The 14,928-nt window shown below is 35.4% G+C and overlaps 2 protein-coding genes across 2 annotated transcripts; one reads left to right on the top strand and one right to left on the bottom strand.

Annotated features, from left to right (window-relative positions):
• The first annotated feature begins 2,626 nt into the window (after positions 1-2,626).
• LOC133823601 (uncharacterized) lies at positions 2,627-8,867 on the top strand. Its single transcript, XM_062256464.1, has 7 exons — positions 2,627-2,913; positions 2,964-4,442; positions 6,604-6,817; positions 7,226-7,399; positions 7,623-7,665; positions 8,425-8,510; positions 8,826-8,867. Exons 1-7 carry the CDS (start codon positions 2,627-2,629, stop codon positions 8,865-8,867), a joined length of 2,325 nt encoding a protein of 774 aa, XP_062112448.1.
• A 180-nt stretch (positions 8,868-9,047) lies between these two features.
• On the bottom strand, positions 9,048-14,146 carry LOC133823602 (uncharacterized). The gene is made up of 14 exons (XM_062256465.1): positions 13,967-14,146; positions 13,418-13,486; positions 13,324-13,332; positions 12,414-12,998; positions 12,182-12,325; positions 11,667-12,071; positions 11,495-11,575; positions 11,228-11,407; positions 10,953-11,117; positions 10,753-10,911; positions 10,342-10,640; positions 10,138-10,261; positions 9,408-9,832; positions 9,048-9,297 (listed from the first exon to the last, which is right to left on the bottom strand). Exons 1-14 carry the CDS (start codon positions 14,144-14,146, stop codon positions 9,048-9,050), a joined length of 3,075 nt encoding a protein of 1,024 aa, XP_062112449.1.
• Positions 14,147-14,928: the final 782 nt, after the last annotated feature.

Raw genomic sequence — 14,928 nt, forward strand, 5'->3', positions numbered from 1 at the left:
CTTTAATGGTTCAATTTTGCATTTCAGATTCTACAAAGAAAGTCGCAAAAATGATCTAATATCAAAATTTAGGAGGTGCTACAATCCATTTATAGGTACTATATTGTTATTCAATAAAATTTGAGCAACCAAAATTAATTGTTCTTTATTAATGTCAGAATCTCACTTGAATTCAGATGTAATTTCTTTTGAAAGTTTGTGGGTTTTACTTAGTTGTTGCATTTTTGGGTTGCACTATGTTAGAAAGCTATATTTTCTTCTTTGTTTTGATTAATTGGAAGTTATGATGCTTTGTTCTTACTGATATGTCTTTTTTTTTTTTAACATTTCAGGTTGCATTTAGTTGCTAATAGTTGTTTAGAATATAGTGGTGAATTTTAATCAACTAAAATATAGTTTCAACAAAAGGTAAGTTGCATATAAGAATATTGAAAGTTGAATTAAGTTGCAAAGAACTCTATTTATTATTTATATATTCTTAGAGTTTCTATTTCAATTATACAGTTCCGTCTTCATTCGAGGCAACAACACAATGTGAGCTCTATTTGATATTAGAAATTGCTCCCATCATATCCAAATCAACAAGATAATCACACTTGTTCAATCCTGTAAATTCCAATTAAAAATACAAAAGATCCATCAAATCTAGGTGGCATTAAGTCTCAGTCAGCAAAGGTATGTTGCTTAACATGATTAATTTTGAATAATTAGTTTTTTAAGTTGCTATATGTTGCATTTGGTTGCTATATGTTGCATTTGGTTGCATTAGTTGTTGTGTTGCATTTTAGATTGCACTTAATTCGTACGTGTTGAATGCAACCCATTGCACTTGGACTTGCCATGTGTTGCTTTCGGTTGCACGTGATTGCATTCGTAATTCATTTGGATAACTGGAATTAGGAGTTGCAGTGGGTTGCACTTGGACTAGCCATGTGTTGCTTTAGGTTGCATTCATAATTCATTTAGATAACTCGCATTAGGAGTTGCAGTGGGTTGCGCTTGGACTAGTCATGTGTTGCTTTCGGTTGCATGTGGTTGCATTCGGTTGCATGTGGTTGCATTCGTAATTCATTTGGATAACTGGCATTAGGAGTTGCAATGGGTTGCGCTTGGACTTTCCATGTGTTGCTTTAGGTTGCATGAGGTTGCATTCATATTTCATTTGGATAACTCGCATTAGGAGTTGCAGTAGGTTGCACTTGGACTAGCCATGTGTTGCTTTCGGTTGCACGTGGTTGCATTCGTAATTCATTTGGATAACTGACATTAGGAGTTGCAGTGGGATGCACTTGGACTAGCCATGTGTTGCTTTAGGTTGCATGAGGTTGCATTCATAATTCATTTAGATAACTCGCATTAGGAGTTGCAGTGGGTTGCGCTTGGACTAGCCATGTGTTGCTTTCGGTTGCATGTGGTTGCATTCGTAATTCAGTTGGATAACTCGCATTAGGAGTTGCAGTAGGTTGCACTTGGACTAGCCATGTGTTGCTTTCGGTTGCATTAGGTTGCATTCATATTTCATTTGGATAACTCGCATTAGGAGTTGCACTTGGACTTGCCATGTGTTGCTTTTGGTTGCATGTGGTTACATTCGTAATTCATTTGGATAACTGGCATTAGGAGTTGCAATGGGTTGCGCTTGGACTTTCCATGTGTTGCTTTAGGTTGCATGAGGTTGTATTCATATTTCATTTGGAACTCGCATTAGGAGTTGCAGTAGGTTGCACTTGGACTAGCCATGTGTTGCTTTCGGTTGCACGTGGTTGCATTCGTAATTCATTTGGATAACTGACATTAGGAGTTGCAGTGGGTTGCGCTTGGACTAGCCATGTGTTGCTTTAGGTTGCATTAGGTTGCATTCATATTTCATTTGGATAACTCGCATTAGGAGTTGCAGTAGGTTGCACTTGGACTTGCCATGTGTTGCTTTCAGTTGCATGTGGTTGCATTCATATTTCATTTGGATAACTCGCATTAGGAGTTGTAGTAGGTTGCGCTTGGACTTTCCATGTGTTGCTTTAGGTTGCATTCATATTTCATTTGGATAACTCGCATTAGGAGCTGCAGTAGGTTGCACTTGAACTAGCCATGTGTTGCTTTCGGTTGCACGTTGTTGCATTCGTAATTCATTTGGATAACTGACATTAGGAGTTGCAGTGGGTTGCACTTGGACTAGCCATGTGTTGCTTTAGGTTGCATGAGGTTGCATTTTAGGTTGCTATATGTTGCATTTGGTTGCATTAGTTGTTGTGTTGCTTTAAGTTGTATTGGGTTTTGCATTTTAAGTTGAATTGGGCTTGCATTGGGGTCGACCTTGCATTTAGTCTTTATGGGGTTGCAGTAGACTTAAGGTGATATATTTTGCATTTGGTTTCATATATTTGTTTTATAATTTGCTAATAATGAGGTTAATGTAGTTGAAGTGGTTTGTTGTGTTACATTTGAAATTGCAGTCCATGGTTAGATAGAGCTATAGTAGGTTGCATGGGCTTGAAGCTGAGATTGCAGTGAATTCCTTTGAAAATGCTTTAGGATTCTTAGGATATTGTTTTGGGTTCTTTACCATAATAATAAAAAAGAATATGCACTTCATTTGTCGTTTATTAGGTTAATTTGGTTGCATGAAATGGATAGCATTGCAATTGTAATCCAACACAGTGGGCAATGGGATGAAAACAGAAGAAACTACATCAACTTTGAAGTTTGTGGTTTACTCATTCCAAATAGTTGCACCTACAACAACTTGGTTGGAATAATATGTGAACAGTTGAAGTTGCAACCAGAATCAATAGTTTTAAAAATCAAGTATCAAGTTAGAGAAGGATACCCTACTTTCAAAATTGTTGATGATTCGCAATTGATGTTCTACATGGACTTGAAGAAAAAGGAAACAGATTTAACAAAATATCCATTGTGCCTCACAACTGAGATCAATTCAATTAGCAATCATTCTTCTAAAATAGGAGTACAACAACACATAATCAACTGTATGATGAAGTTGCACAAGCAGAAGGAGAGGCATCAAATTCAGATGATGAACTAGTTCTTGATTGTGGTGCCAAAGAAGTTGTAGGCTTTATTGATTATGCAAACTCGGTCTCCAACCAAATTATAGAAATGCTAGACAAAAGAAATGATGAAGAAGAAGTGATTCGCATTGATGAAGATTTGGTAATCAACAACAAGCACCACCAAGAGATTTCTTTGTCTCAAATCTACAAAGACAAAGATACTTTGAAGACAGTATTGAGCCACTATGCAATCAACAATCATTTCCAATATTGTGTGCAAAAGTCTTGCAAAAAGGAGTATGTTGTTGCTTGCCTTGACAAAAATTGCAAGTGGATGTTACGAGCTTCAAGGAATGGAAACACAAATCAATTCATAATTAGAAGGTTCAGCCACATTCACACATGTGCATTGGAAATAAGATTAAAAAACCAACGTCAGGCAACCTCGACAATCATTGCAGATATGATCAAGCACAAGTTCACAGACATCAAAACAAAGTACACAGCTGCAGATATTGTTAGGGACTTGAAACATGATCATGAAGTGCAAGTCAAAAACAGCAAAGCTTGGAGGTCTAGAGAAAAAGCTATTGAAAAAGTGAGAGGAAAAGCAGCTGAATCTTATGCAGAATTGCCTAGTTATTTGTATATGTTGCATCACACAAATATAGGATCATATATTGAACTAAAAGCAGATGAAGATGGCAAGTTTTTATATGCTTTTGTAGCATTGAATGCTTCAATTAAAGGCTGGAACTATTGCGTACCTGTTGTAATAGTTGATGGGACTTTTTTAAAATCTGCATATGGAGGGACATTACTGGTTGCAGCCACTCAAGATGCAGAAGGTAGAATCTTCCCCCTAGCATTTTGTGTAGTTGATAAAGAGAATGATGATTCTTGGGAGTGGTTCTTTGAGAATTTCAAGAAAGCTTATGGTGTGAGAGAATGCATGAGCATTGTATCTGATCGACATGAAAGCATCATAAAAGCAACCAACACAGTGTACCCAGAAGTACCACATGGGGCTTGCACCTTCCATCTGCTAAAAAACATGAAAAGCAAGTTCAAGGATACAGTTTTCGCAGCTGCAAATGCATACACTGTCAAAAAGTTTGAGTACCACATGAGAGAACTTGATAGGATTGACAACAGGCTACAACCTTACCTTCAAAATATTGGCTACAACAGATGGGCAAGAGTTCACTCACCACACAATAGATACTCAAACATGACATCGAACATTGCAGAATCCTTGAATTCTGCAATCGTAGCAGTAAGAGAGCTACCAATTTGTACAATGCTAGAGTGTTTACGAGGTTTGGTTCAACAATGGAGTTGGACTAACAGGAAGATAGCAAATGCAACCTCCACCAAGTTGATTGAGAAGCATGAAGGGATCTTGAATGACAACTACATCTACTCATTGAAGTTGACGGTATTATTTTAAATTTCAGATACATTTTTTTATTTATATATTTCTTATTTGACTACACATACAACAATAACAAAGTTACATTGGGAAAAAAATAGGTGCACCCAACAAATCATATTTTGTACGAAGTTCGTGATGATGTCAAGAAATCAATAGTTGATCTCAACTCAAGAACTTGCACATGCAACATGTTTAGATGCATAACTCAATTGGTTACTTAATGTAGAGTCCAAGAACTTTACTTAGCTAATTGTTAGTAGTATTATAGTATATTTAGTGTTATCTTTGTTACTATGGATTTTTGGTTCAGACCGGGAGTTATTTGGACACTCATAGTAGTACTTATAGATTTTCTAAAGTTTAACCTATAGTTTAAGAATATTAAGTATAACCTAAGGTTTGATTAATGTGACTGATATTAAGGATTATATTATTATATTATAAGGTTTAGACATCAACCAATAGGATTTTAAGCACATGTTATGAATGGTAATTAAGGATTAAGTATTTTTTAGGATTAAATTAAATAAGGGTAAAGTTTGAATGTATTAGGGTCAGTCAGCAGCCTTGAGTACGTTGAGGGCTTAGTCAAGGCTGTTTACCCCATTCAAACTTAGCTAAAAATGGGTAAATTCGTGTTTAAATATTCAGCGTATGCCGATATATCGCAACACGTCGATACGGAAAACACGAATCGATGCACGGTCGCCTCGGGAACAAAGGTCCAGGCGATATATCGCCTATAGGGGGCGATATATCGCCTCTACCAGCATGTTTTCAAATACTTTTGAATTCTTTTCCTTTCAGCCATTCAAACTCCTTCAACAGTCCAACATCTTTTGAACGAGTCTTCAGCCTCTGCTGAACGATTATTCAAATGATTTTCACCTAAAAAGCCATTATTTTTATTCAAGTAAAATCAAGATATTTTCTTTCCCAAACTCTATAAATAGGACCTAGTACCCAGCCATTATTCACCATTTGCTCTAAGTTCAGAAGCTGCTAGTGTTAAGTGAGTGTGAGAGTGTAAACACTTGGTTTGGGGAAAAACTATAAGCTTAAACATCATAAGCTTATCAAACACTTTGGGAAGTGAGTTCTATAGTATTTCGGTGAAGGTTAGATTGATCTTGCAAATCTTTGAGGTAAACCCGAAACTCTATTTCATTATTTCATGATTATTTCCTTTCTCAAAACCTTCTACTCAGTCCCCTAACCTCATTCTTATTTTGGTTAGGGAATCCAAGCTCTTAAGCATATAAGTTGGTAAGTATGTTTTCTATGGTTTAGTCTTTCCATCTCTTTCATTTCATCTCCTTTCTTTAGACTTACTCTTTCTTATGGTTTTAGGAGTGTTCCAAAAGTCCCAACTCAGTCCATAATCCCGGTAACTTTGGTAAGGAAAATAGGCTAGAATCAATATGTTATGTGCTTATGTTATCTATATGTTTTATGTTATTAAAAGTGTTATGATATGTATATGTGTATGTTTGTAGGCTTGGGCATATGACCCATATGACTAACAAGATCCCAAATGGGTTATGGGCATATGACCTACTTAGCTAGTAGGACCCCACTAATCCCATGGGCATATGCTTGTTTAGTCTATGGGACCCCAAGTAATAATGGCCATTATAATAAGTGTATGTTATATGTATTATGTTAAGTCTTTATGTTTTTATGAAATTATGTATGTGACTTTGTGTTAGATTTTCCTTGCTGGGCATTAGGCTCACTCCTTTCTGTTTATGTGCAGGAAAATAAGCTTAGAGGCGGTAAGATTCGTGGCGATTGGAGGATGTGTATCGATGATGAATGGAGTCAAGGGGCCGAGCGTTAATCGATTCGAGGATGTAGTTTCGGTTTTATGTCTTTTTATATGTATTTTCCGCACTAAATATGTAATGTTTTATTATTTTAAATTATGTTTTTGTTTTAAAGACAATGGGATCCCATATCCATTTTGGTATTTACTTTGTAAATAACTCTTATTTTGCAAGTTATTCAATAAATTATGGTATTTTCGTAAAAATGTAAGTTTTATGTATAGTTTCGTTAATGGTCCAAATAGTCTAGATTAGTGGGTCATTACACTTAAAGATTTAATATGGTTGCATAATGAAATTCATTTAATGAAATACATAATTGATTCAACAGGTTTCAGATGGATCAACTTCCTTGTGCCCATGCAATTGCTATTCTTAAAGAAATGAATCAAGACCCATATCAATACTGTTCTCCATATTATAGCAAGGAAGCCATGGTTGCAACCTATCAAGAAATTGTATACCCAATTCGCAATGAAGACACTTGGGAAATACCTGAACATATCAAAGCTGTGAAAGTACACCCTCCAGAAGGAAGAATAAGGGTAGGCAGACCGAAGAAAAGAAGATGCAAAGCTGCATGGGAGAAAAACAAAAAAGAAAAACAAATGCGGAAGTTGTGGTCAATATGGACATAATAGAAAGACTTGCAGAAACCGTCCAATAAGGAATTAGATACTAACTGCATCCTAGAATAAAAAATCGAAGACTGATACATATTCATTCATTATTGCTTTATTTTTTTTAAAAAAAAACAAAGAAATTGTTTTGGTACAAAACTAAGATGATACAAATCAATATGCATTGTTGATTTCGTAGATCTAGACAATTGTTTTGGATCACTTTCTTTAAGTTTTACAGAGTTTCTTAAGATATTTGATCAATTTGCAAATAAGAAATTTAAAGATTACTTTACATCTGAGGTTGTTGATGGTTGCATTGAGTTGCATTAGGTTGCATTTTGTTATATTGGGTATGTGTTTGATGTTGAAGGGAGTTACAATGACTTTGTAATTGAGGTTGCAATAGGTTGCAGTGGGTTTGCATTTAAGATAGCGAAATTGGCTGCATTAGGTTCAAATAGGCTTGCATTTGAGGTTGCATTTAAGATGCAAAATTGGAGCAATGTATGAAACCTCTTCAATGTATGTTTCAACCAATTTTGAAACATGTGCAACTTTTGTTGCAACAAGTACAATATTGCATTGAGTTACATTTGAATATGCATTGGGTTGCATTGGGGTATGTTACGCTTGCATTAGTTTCAATGAGCGTGTATATAAGGTTGCAGATGGTTGCATTGGGCTTGTATGTAATATTCCATTTGTAATTGCATGTGGGTTACTTTAGGTTGCATTAAGAATTGCATTTAGTTGCATTCGGTTGCATAGAGGTAACTCAAGCTTTCTATGTGTTGTTTTAGGTTGCATGTGGTTGCATTCGTAATTCATATGGATAACTCACAGTAAGAGTTGCAATGAGTTGCAGTGGGTTGCACTTGGACTAGCCATGCATTGCTTTAGGTTGCATGTGGTTGCATTCGTAATTCATTTGGATAACTCATATTAGGAGTTGCAGTTAGTTGCAGTGGGTTGCAGTTGCACTATCCATGTGTTGCTCTCAGTTGCATGTGGTTGCATTCATAATTCATAAGGATAACTCACATTAGGAGTTGCATTGGGTTGCATTTGAACTAGCCTTATGTTGGTTTAGGTTGCATGTGGTTGCATTCGTAATTCATATGGATAACTCATATTAGGAGTTGCAGTGGGTTGCAGTTGATTGCACTTGGACTAGCCATGTGGTGCTCTTGGTTGCATGTGGTTGCATTCGTAATTCATAAGGATAACTCACATTAGGAGTTGCATTGGGTTGCACTTGGACTAGCCATGCATTGCTTTAGGTTGCATGTGATTGCATTCGTAATTCATATGGATAACTCATATTAGGAGTTCATATTAGGAGTTGCAGTGAGTTGCAGAGGGTTGCACTTGGACTAGCCATGTGTTGCTTTTAGTTGCATATGGTTGCATTTGTAATTCATATGGATAACTCACATTAGGAGTTGCATTGGGTTGCACTTGGACTAGCCATGCATTGCTTTAAGTTGCATGTGGTTGCATTCGTAATTCATATGGATAACTCATATTAGGAGTTCATATTAGGAGTTACAGTGAGTTGCAGAGGGTTGCACTTGGACTAGCCATGTGTTGCTTTCAGTTGCATATGGTTGCATTTGTAATTCATATGGATAACTCACATTAGGAGTTGCATTGGGTTGCACTTGGACTAGCCTTATGTTGGTTTAGGTTGCATGTGGTTGCATTCGTAATTCATATGGATAACTCATATTAGGAGTTGCAGTGAGTTGCAGTGGGTTGCAGTTGGTTGCACTTGGTCTAGTCATGTGTTGCTCTCGGTTGCATGTGGTTGCATTCGTAATTCATAAGGATAACTCATTAGGAGTTGCATTGGGTTGCACTTGGACTAGCCTTATGTTGGTTTAAGTTGCATGTGGTTGCATTCGTAATTCATATGGATAACTCACATTAGGAGTTGCATTGGGTTGCAATGGGTTGCAATGAGTTGCAGTGAGAGAGTAAAGTGATTTAAAAGTACAGATACACAGAAAAGAATAACAATTGAATCTCTAACTTGCTTAAGATATCTGATCAATTGACAAATAAGAAATTTAAAGTTACTTTAGATATTATAAACACGATCCTTCTAAAAAAAACCTAAAAAAACTAATAAATGTCTACATCATAAAAAAAACTAAGAAACATATTTGCCTTTATCCTTTCTTGTTTCATTTTTCTTCTTTGCTTGAGCCTTGCGAGGTGCAACATACCGACCTGAATACTCAGACTCACTCTCATATCCATAAATTTCCTTTGCCTTTGCATATGAATAAAACAAAAAGGCAAGCCTAGATCTATGAGTTTCAACATCAAAAGTAGATGTCGGAATATCCTTATCTTGAACAAAGTACTCCGCAAATGAGAACATGTGAAGGCCACTATCACTGCATAAAGAAACATAGGATAGACCAAATAAATTAGAATATGAAAACAAAATAGGAAAAAAGAGCCATGACAAAAATGAAGAAAAAAACATAGAAAACATAAAACTCACCAGGACAACCCACATGGCAAATCATCATCCAGCACTACATCAAAAGCAGAACTCGTTGACTTCCCAGCATAAGCCTTAGATGAGAAATCTATGTCTGTTCGGTCATAAAATCCAATGATATACAAATAATGAGGAAGCAATATACGAAACGACTCTACTGCTTTTAAAGCAATGTGGTCCTTGTTATCACATGTCAATGTACTATATACATACATTGACCTATCTTTAAGTGATAATCTACACAACAACCAATGTTTTTCCTTCATAAGCAAGATAGGAAATAAGACATGATCAACCATAGACCAAAAAATGTTGCAAGGCAAGGCATATCCCATGATAACTTCTGCAACATATTGATTACAATTCAACGCCCCAAAATCACGTTTCCAACTTAGAAATGTCTCATACATAGAATTGATTCTAGTCTGGAAATGAGAATCAGTTGTGATAAACTTGATAGTACAATTGTCACAGTACTTTGCCTTCTTCCTCAAATAATAAAAAAACACATCAACATGTTGCACAATAAAATCAAGACAAATCAATATTATAGGAATTAGAACAACAAAACAAAGCTAATGTATAAAAAATAACCAAAAAAAAAAGTCAACCACAACCAAACGCAACCATAAGCAACCCACATCAACCAAACACAATCCCAAAATAAAGACATAAGCAAACTTAAAAGCATAAGCAACCAGAAATAACAACAGTACACATTAACACTTACTGTTTTAAAGAGATTTTTGCCACTATATTGAAGGGTATGGAACCATGTCTTTTGGCAAATCACATCTACACCGAGTTGTAGACCAGGGATAATGAGGTTGTCTTCCTTTGAATACATTTTCACCCTGAAAAAGCACAATACAAAAAAAACACTATTAAAAACACGTAAAATTTAAAACAAAATAAATAACTTGAAGACTCTTACTTGTTCTTGGCTATCATTCCATAATCAAGCCATTTGTTGAAATCTTGGGATAACTCATAGTCTGGCAATTCTCCAATTTTGTCATCCAATGGGCAAAACCCTTTGATAATCTTAATATCTCCACCAGATTTTGCCTCACTACTTTGAGCAGAAGTAGAATCAAAATTCTGCACAAATGGAGATTGCAAGTAGAAAGGTAGCTTGATTGTTCTTCTTGGAAAAATAGGAGTAACATATCCCAAGTTACTCCCACCACTACCAACATATGGAACAATAGCAGTGCAATGAGCAGTAGATTCCTATGAATAAAAAATAAATATAAAAAAATAAGAACACAGTAACAAAAACAAAATAAAATAAAACATTTGAAGGAAAAAACAAAATCTATATTTTGAATAAAAGAAATACTACCTTCAGAGTCTTGATTGCTTTTACAGCATTAATAGCATTTTGCATAGCCTCCTCCAATGCCGTGTCAGACAAACTATCAAAAGAACACTGGGATGAAATAGTTCCTGCAACCTGTGCAACCTCGTTGACATCCTCTGCAACCTTTGCTAATTCTGCAACCTCTAGAGATCAGGTGCAACTTCAGGAAGATTAGGTGCAACCTCAGTTTCTAATTCTGCAACATTTGAAAAATGAGATGCAACGTCTTTATCAATCTCTCCAACAACCGTGGGGACATTTTCAACCTCGGTTGCAAAATCTGTAACCCCCAAAATCTTAGGTGCAACCTGATGTGAACTGTCAACATCATCAGAAAAATCAACAACCTACAAAGAAAAAAAAACATCTTAGAAATGAGATCATAAACATAATACATGAAAAAAAAACAAGTAATATATATTTTTCATTTAAAAAAAATAAAAAAAATAACACTTACATTATCATCTTCATTGTGCTCACTACTAACATCTTTGACTCCACTAGGGCACGCAATATAAGTATGATCTTCTTTTTCTCTATCTTTACTATTTTTGTCTTCTCCAACAGGATCATCATCTGCATCTTCATCATCATCATGATCAAAACCATCATTTTCTTCATCATCCTCATCCTCATCCTCATCCTCATCCTCATCCTCATCCTCATCCTCATTTTCATCTTCTTCATCATCATACTTTTCCTCAATGACACAATTAGTGGCAACCTCTTCCTCCTTATCACCAACATTAGATTCATCATGCATTGCCTTACTTCTTCTTTCAATATCATCATCAGAACTATCACCCTAAACAATAACCAGATAAACAATAAAAAAATATAAGCAACATACGATAATATAATGTAAAAAAAGATTACAAAAAAATATAGACAAGTACCTGTTTTCCCAAAATATGGGAAAGAATAAGGTCATGCAGCTTTAAAATGGATGAGTCAAAAGGAGAACTTAATCCATTAACAATTGTCTTTATAGAAGCAACATCAGAAACAAGAAGCTTGTGACTTGTTTCTAATCTTGACAACTGGGCTTGCATTTCACGTAGAGAGAACTGAGGCATAGAAGATGAGGAAGCACCTGCGAATGATCGAGGAGGAGGGTTCACAAAATCATCATCACTAACATTAGCAATTGGACAAACATTTGCTGCAACTCTAGCAGAATGAGGTGCAACTCCAGAACCAGATGTTGCAACTCTAGCACCAGCATTAGCAGCAAGGTTGCCATCAACTTCCAACTGCTTGCCTTTTGGAAATAATTCTTCCAAGTGAAGTTTTTTCCTTTCCTTGGCAGTTGGAGTGATATTTCAAAGTTGGAGCTATAAAAGAACAAAAAGTTGTCAATATATATAATATCAAACAAAAATATATGTAAGAAAAAATAAATAAATTATACCTCAGCACAACTCATTGATAAAGTATAAGATACTTTATCAAACTTAATATTTTCGCTATTTGTCCAATTGATGATGCGTGGGATAGATCCAGCATTGAGATGACAAAAGTTGCCATTCAAGTATGGGCAACACTCGTAAAACCACTTGAAAGGCATATGGAAATCCATATAGCCTGTAAAAATTATCTTTATTTTTCTTTCCAACATTGTTCTTCAATGACTCAATAGTAACCTTAAAAACTTCCTTACCCCAAGGAAACTGACCAAATTCCCCACTATCTAAAATATCAAAGTCAGCTTGGGGAATGACAACATCTAAGGAAGAGGAGCTAAGCAAAAAGATGTGCATCAAGTAGATGTTGGCTAGCTTCACTGCATCCGCGTCATTCTTCCACCCTTTATTAAATAAAATCTCACGCACATTTTCCTTAGTTACCTTTTTCATACCTTTATAATAGGTGTTAAGGAAACTATTGCTTGGCCTAGCATATTCTTGCTTGTCATGTGATCCAACACAACGAATGCCCGTGACCAGTGCAAACTCCTCTATCCCAAACCGAAGTTTCATACCAGCTACACCAATCCAAATCTCATGAGGGTTGGGTTGTTTCAACTCCCTAAGCAGTAAATTATGAATTAGCTGATACTGCATGACAAAGGATGGCAAGGACAGAAAATGCCCAAAACAAGAATCAGCGAAATCAGAAATTTGTTTTGGAGATAACAATTGATGAAGAGCAGTAATTTGGTTGTGCTTGATTATGGCATGACATTTTGCTCGATTATGATTTTCAGGAGGAACAATGTATTGCATACCCTGCAAAATAAGCACAGGAAAATAATGAAAATAAAATAAAATAAAACTATATATGAGCCGCAATAAATCATGCTACCACTAAGCAAAGCATGTAATCATATTTAAGCAAAAACAACAACATGCAACCTTAAACACATAATAATTACATGTTACCACAATCAACTAGATATAATAAACTAGATGCAATCTCATGATGCCACAATCTACTAGATTCAATCACATGCAGCCGCAACCAAGCGTAACCAATATCAACCTGTTGTAACCTAATGCAACTTTAAACATAATCTGATGCAACCAGCTACAACCTAATGCAACCAGCCACTACCTGTTGCAACTTTAAACACACAACAATAATAATAAAAAAAACATAAAGCAACAAATATCAACCTGGTGCAACCTAATTCAACTTTAAACACAACCAGAAGCAACCTGCCACAACCTAATGCAACCAGCTGCAACCTAATGCAACCAGCCACAACCTGTTGCAACTTTAAACACAACAATAAAACAAAAAAAAACATAAAGCAAAAAATATCAACCTGTTGCAACCTAATGCAACTTTAAACACAACCAGATGCAACCAGCCACAATCTAATGCAACCAATCAAAACCTGTTGCAACTTTAAACACAACCAGATGCAACCTAATGCAACTATAAACACAACAAGATGCAACCAGCCACAACCTAATGCAACCAATCACAACCAGCGACAACCTGTTGCAACTTTAAACACAACTAGATGCAACCTAATGCAACTTTAAACACAACCAGATGCAACCAGCCACAACCTAATGCAACTAATCATAACCAGCGACAACCTGTTGCAACTTTAAACACACAACAATAAAACAAAAATAAACATAAAGCAACCAATATCAATATGTTGCAACCTAAATAACACAATATTTAAACAGAACTGAATAAAAATATAATATAAAATGAACGAATAATGAAATTGAAAATATACCTGTGGTGATGGAATTATATGATCAGCATTTGCCAATTTTGGCTTTTTTTGTTCAGTAGTCCTTTTACCTTTAGCCTGACCACTTAATGGTCTCTTCTTATTATCTTTTTTTATATTTTGAGGGCTGTCTTTTGAATAAGCAGGAGAACCAGAGGAAGACGAAAATCTGGTACGGACCATGATTTATAAGCCCAATATGTGCTCCTGCCAAAAACAAATCATGAGAACAAAAAATATCTTTGAGCTATATGCAACTAAAAAAAAATGCATATATGACCATATATTTCCCATAGGAAGTGAAAAACAGGCGAATTAAGTGTAAATCTCACTTCCTCTTCTCTCTAAAGTACAAATATTTTGTTTTAATAAGAAATGATAAGATTCTCATTAAAGAAAAAAAAACGATCAGACTGTGTATGAATATAATTAGTATATATATCGATGTGCATCAACGTATAAAACTTGTAGAAGGTTTTGAACTTTGTCTGCCATGTAAATAAAAAAGCAAGGACTTCAAAATAAATTATTTTTAAGGGGAAAAAACACAGTAGGTAAAGGGAGAACAACTTCTGAACAACCCTCTTAAAACTAATAACAACCTTATGCAAGAATGCAACTTATAACACAAAGAAGAATAATGAAATAAACTCAATATACCATGTTGAGGGGAACAGATTTCATCTCAAAATAGAATAGTCAAAGTAAAATTAGTTAAAAGTTAGTTAAGTCGGTTATAACTGTCCCATGATCAATAGCCAGAGTTACAAACTCTAAAAAGCTTAAAATTATCAGCAACAATATAGATCAGTAATAAGATGCTCTCTTTATAAGAATAGAAGTGGAGAGAGCTCAGACACTTACGCCAAGATCATACCAGGATCATAACAACGAGGTTGTTTAATCAAAAAATGGTAGCTGAAAGTGAAAAATAAAACTTGGAAAACTATAATACGTGAACTTTG

Source organism: Humulus lupulus, chromosome 3, assembly GCF_963169125.1.
Source record: "Humulus lupulus chromosome 3, drHumLupu1.1, whole genome shotgun sequence".
Lineage (NCBI taxonomy): Eukaryota > Viridiplantae > Streptophyta > Magnoliopsida > Rosales > Cannabaceae > Humulus > Humulus lupulus.

Bases quoted from the DNA above. Each gene is read 5' to 3' on its own strand.
- LOC133823602 (XM_062256465.1), bottom strand. From the start codon at position 14,146: ATGGTCCGTACCAGATTTTCGTCTTCCTCTGGTTCTCCTGCTTATTCA. The intron at 11,576-11,666 runs GTACTTGTCTAT...GTTATTGTTTAG, and splicing joins CCCATATTTTGGGAAAACAG to GGTGATAGTTCTGATGATGA. The intron at 9,833-10,137 runs GTAAGTGTTAAT...TCTCATTTCCAG, and splicing joins GCAAAAATCTCTTTAAAACA to ACTAGAATCAATTCTATGTA.
- LOC133823601 (XM_062256464.1), top strand. From the start codon at position 2,627: ATGGATAGCATTGCAATTGTAATCCAACACAGTGGGCAATGGGATGAA. The intron at 7,400-7,622 runs GTATGAAACCTC...GGGTTACTTTAG, and splicing joins AGATGCAAAATTGGAGCAAT to GTTGCATTAAGAATTGCATT. The intron at 8,511-8,825 runs GTAATTCATATG...AACTCACATTAG, and splicing joins AGTTGCATATGGTTGCATTT to GAGTTGCATTGGGTTGCAAT.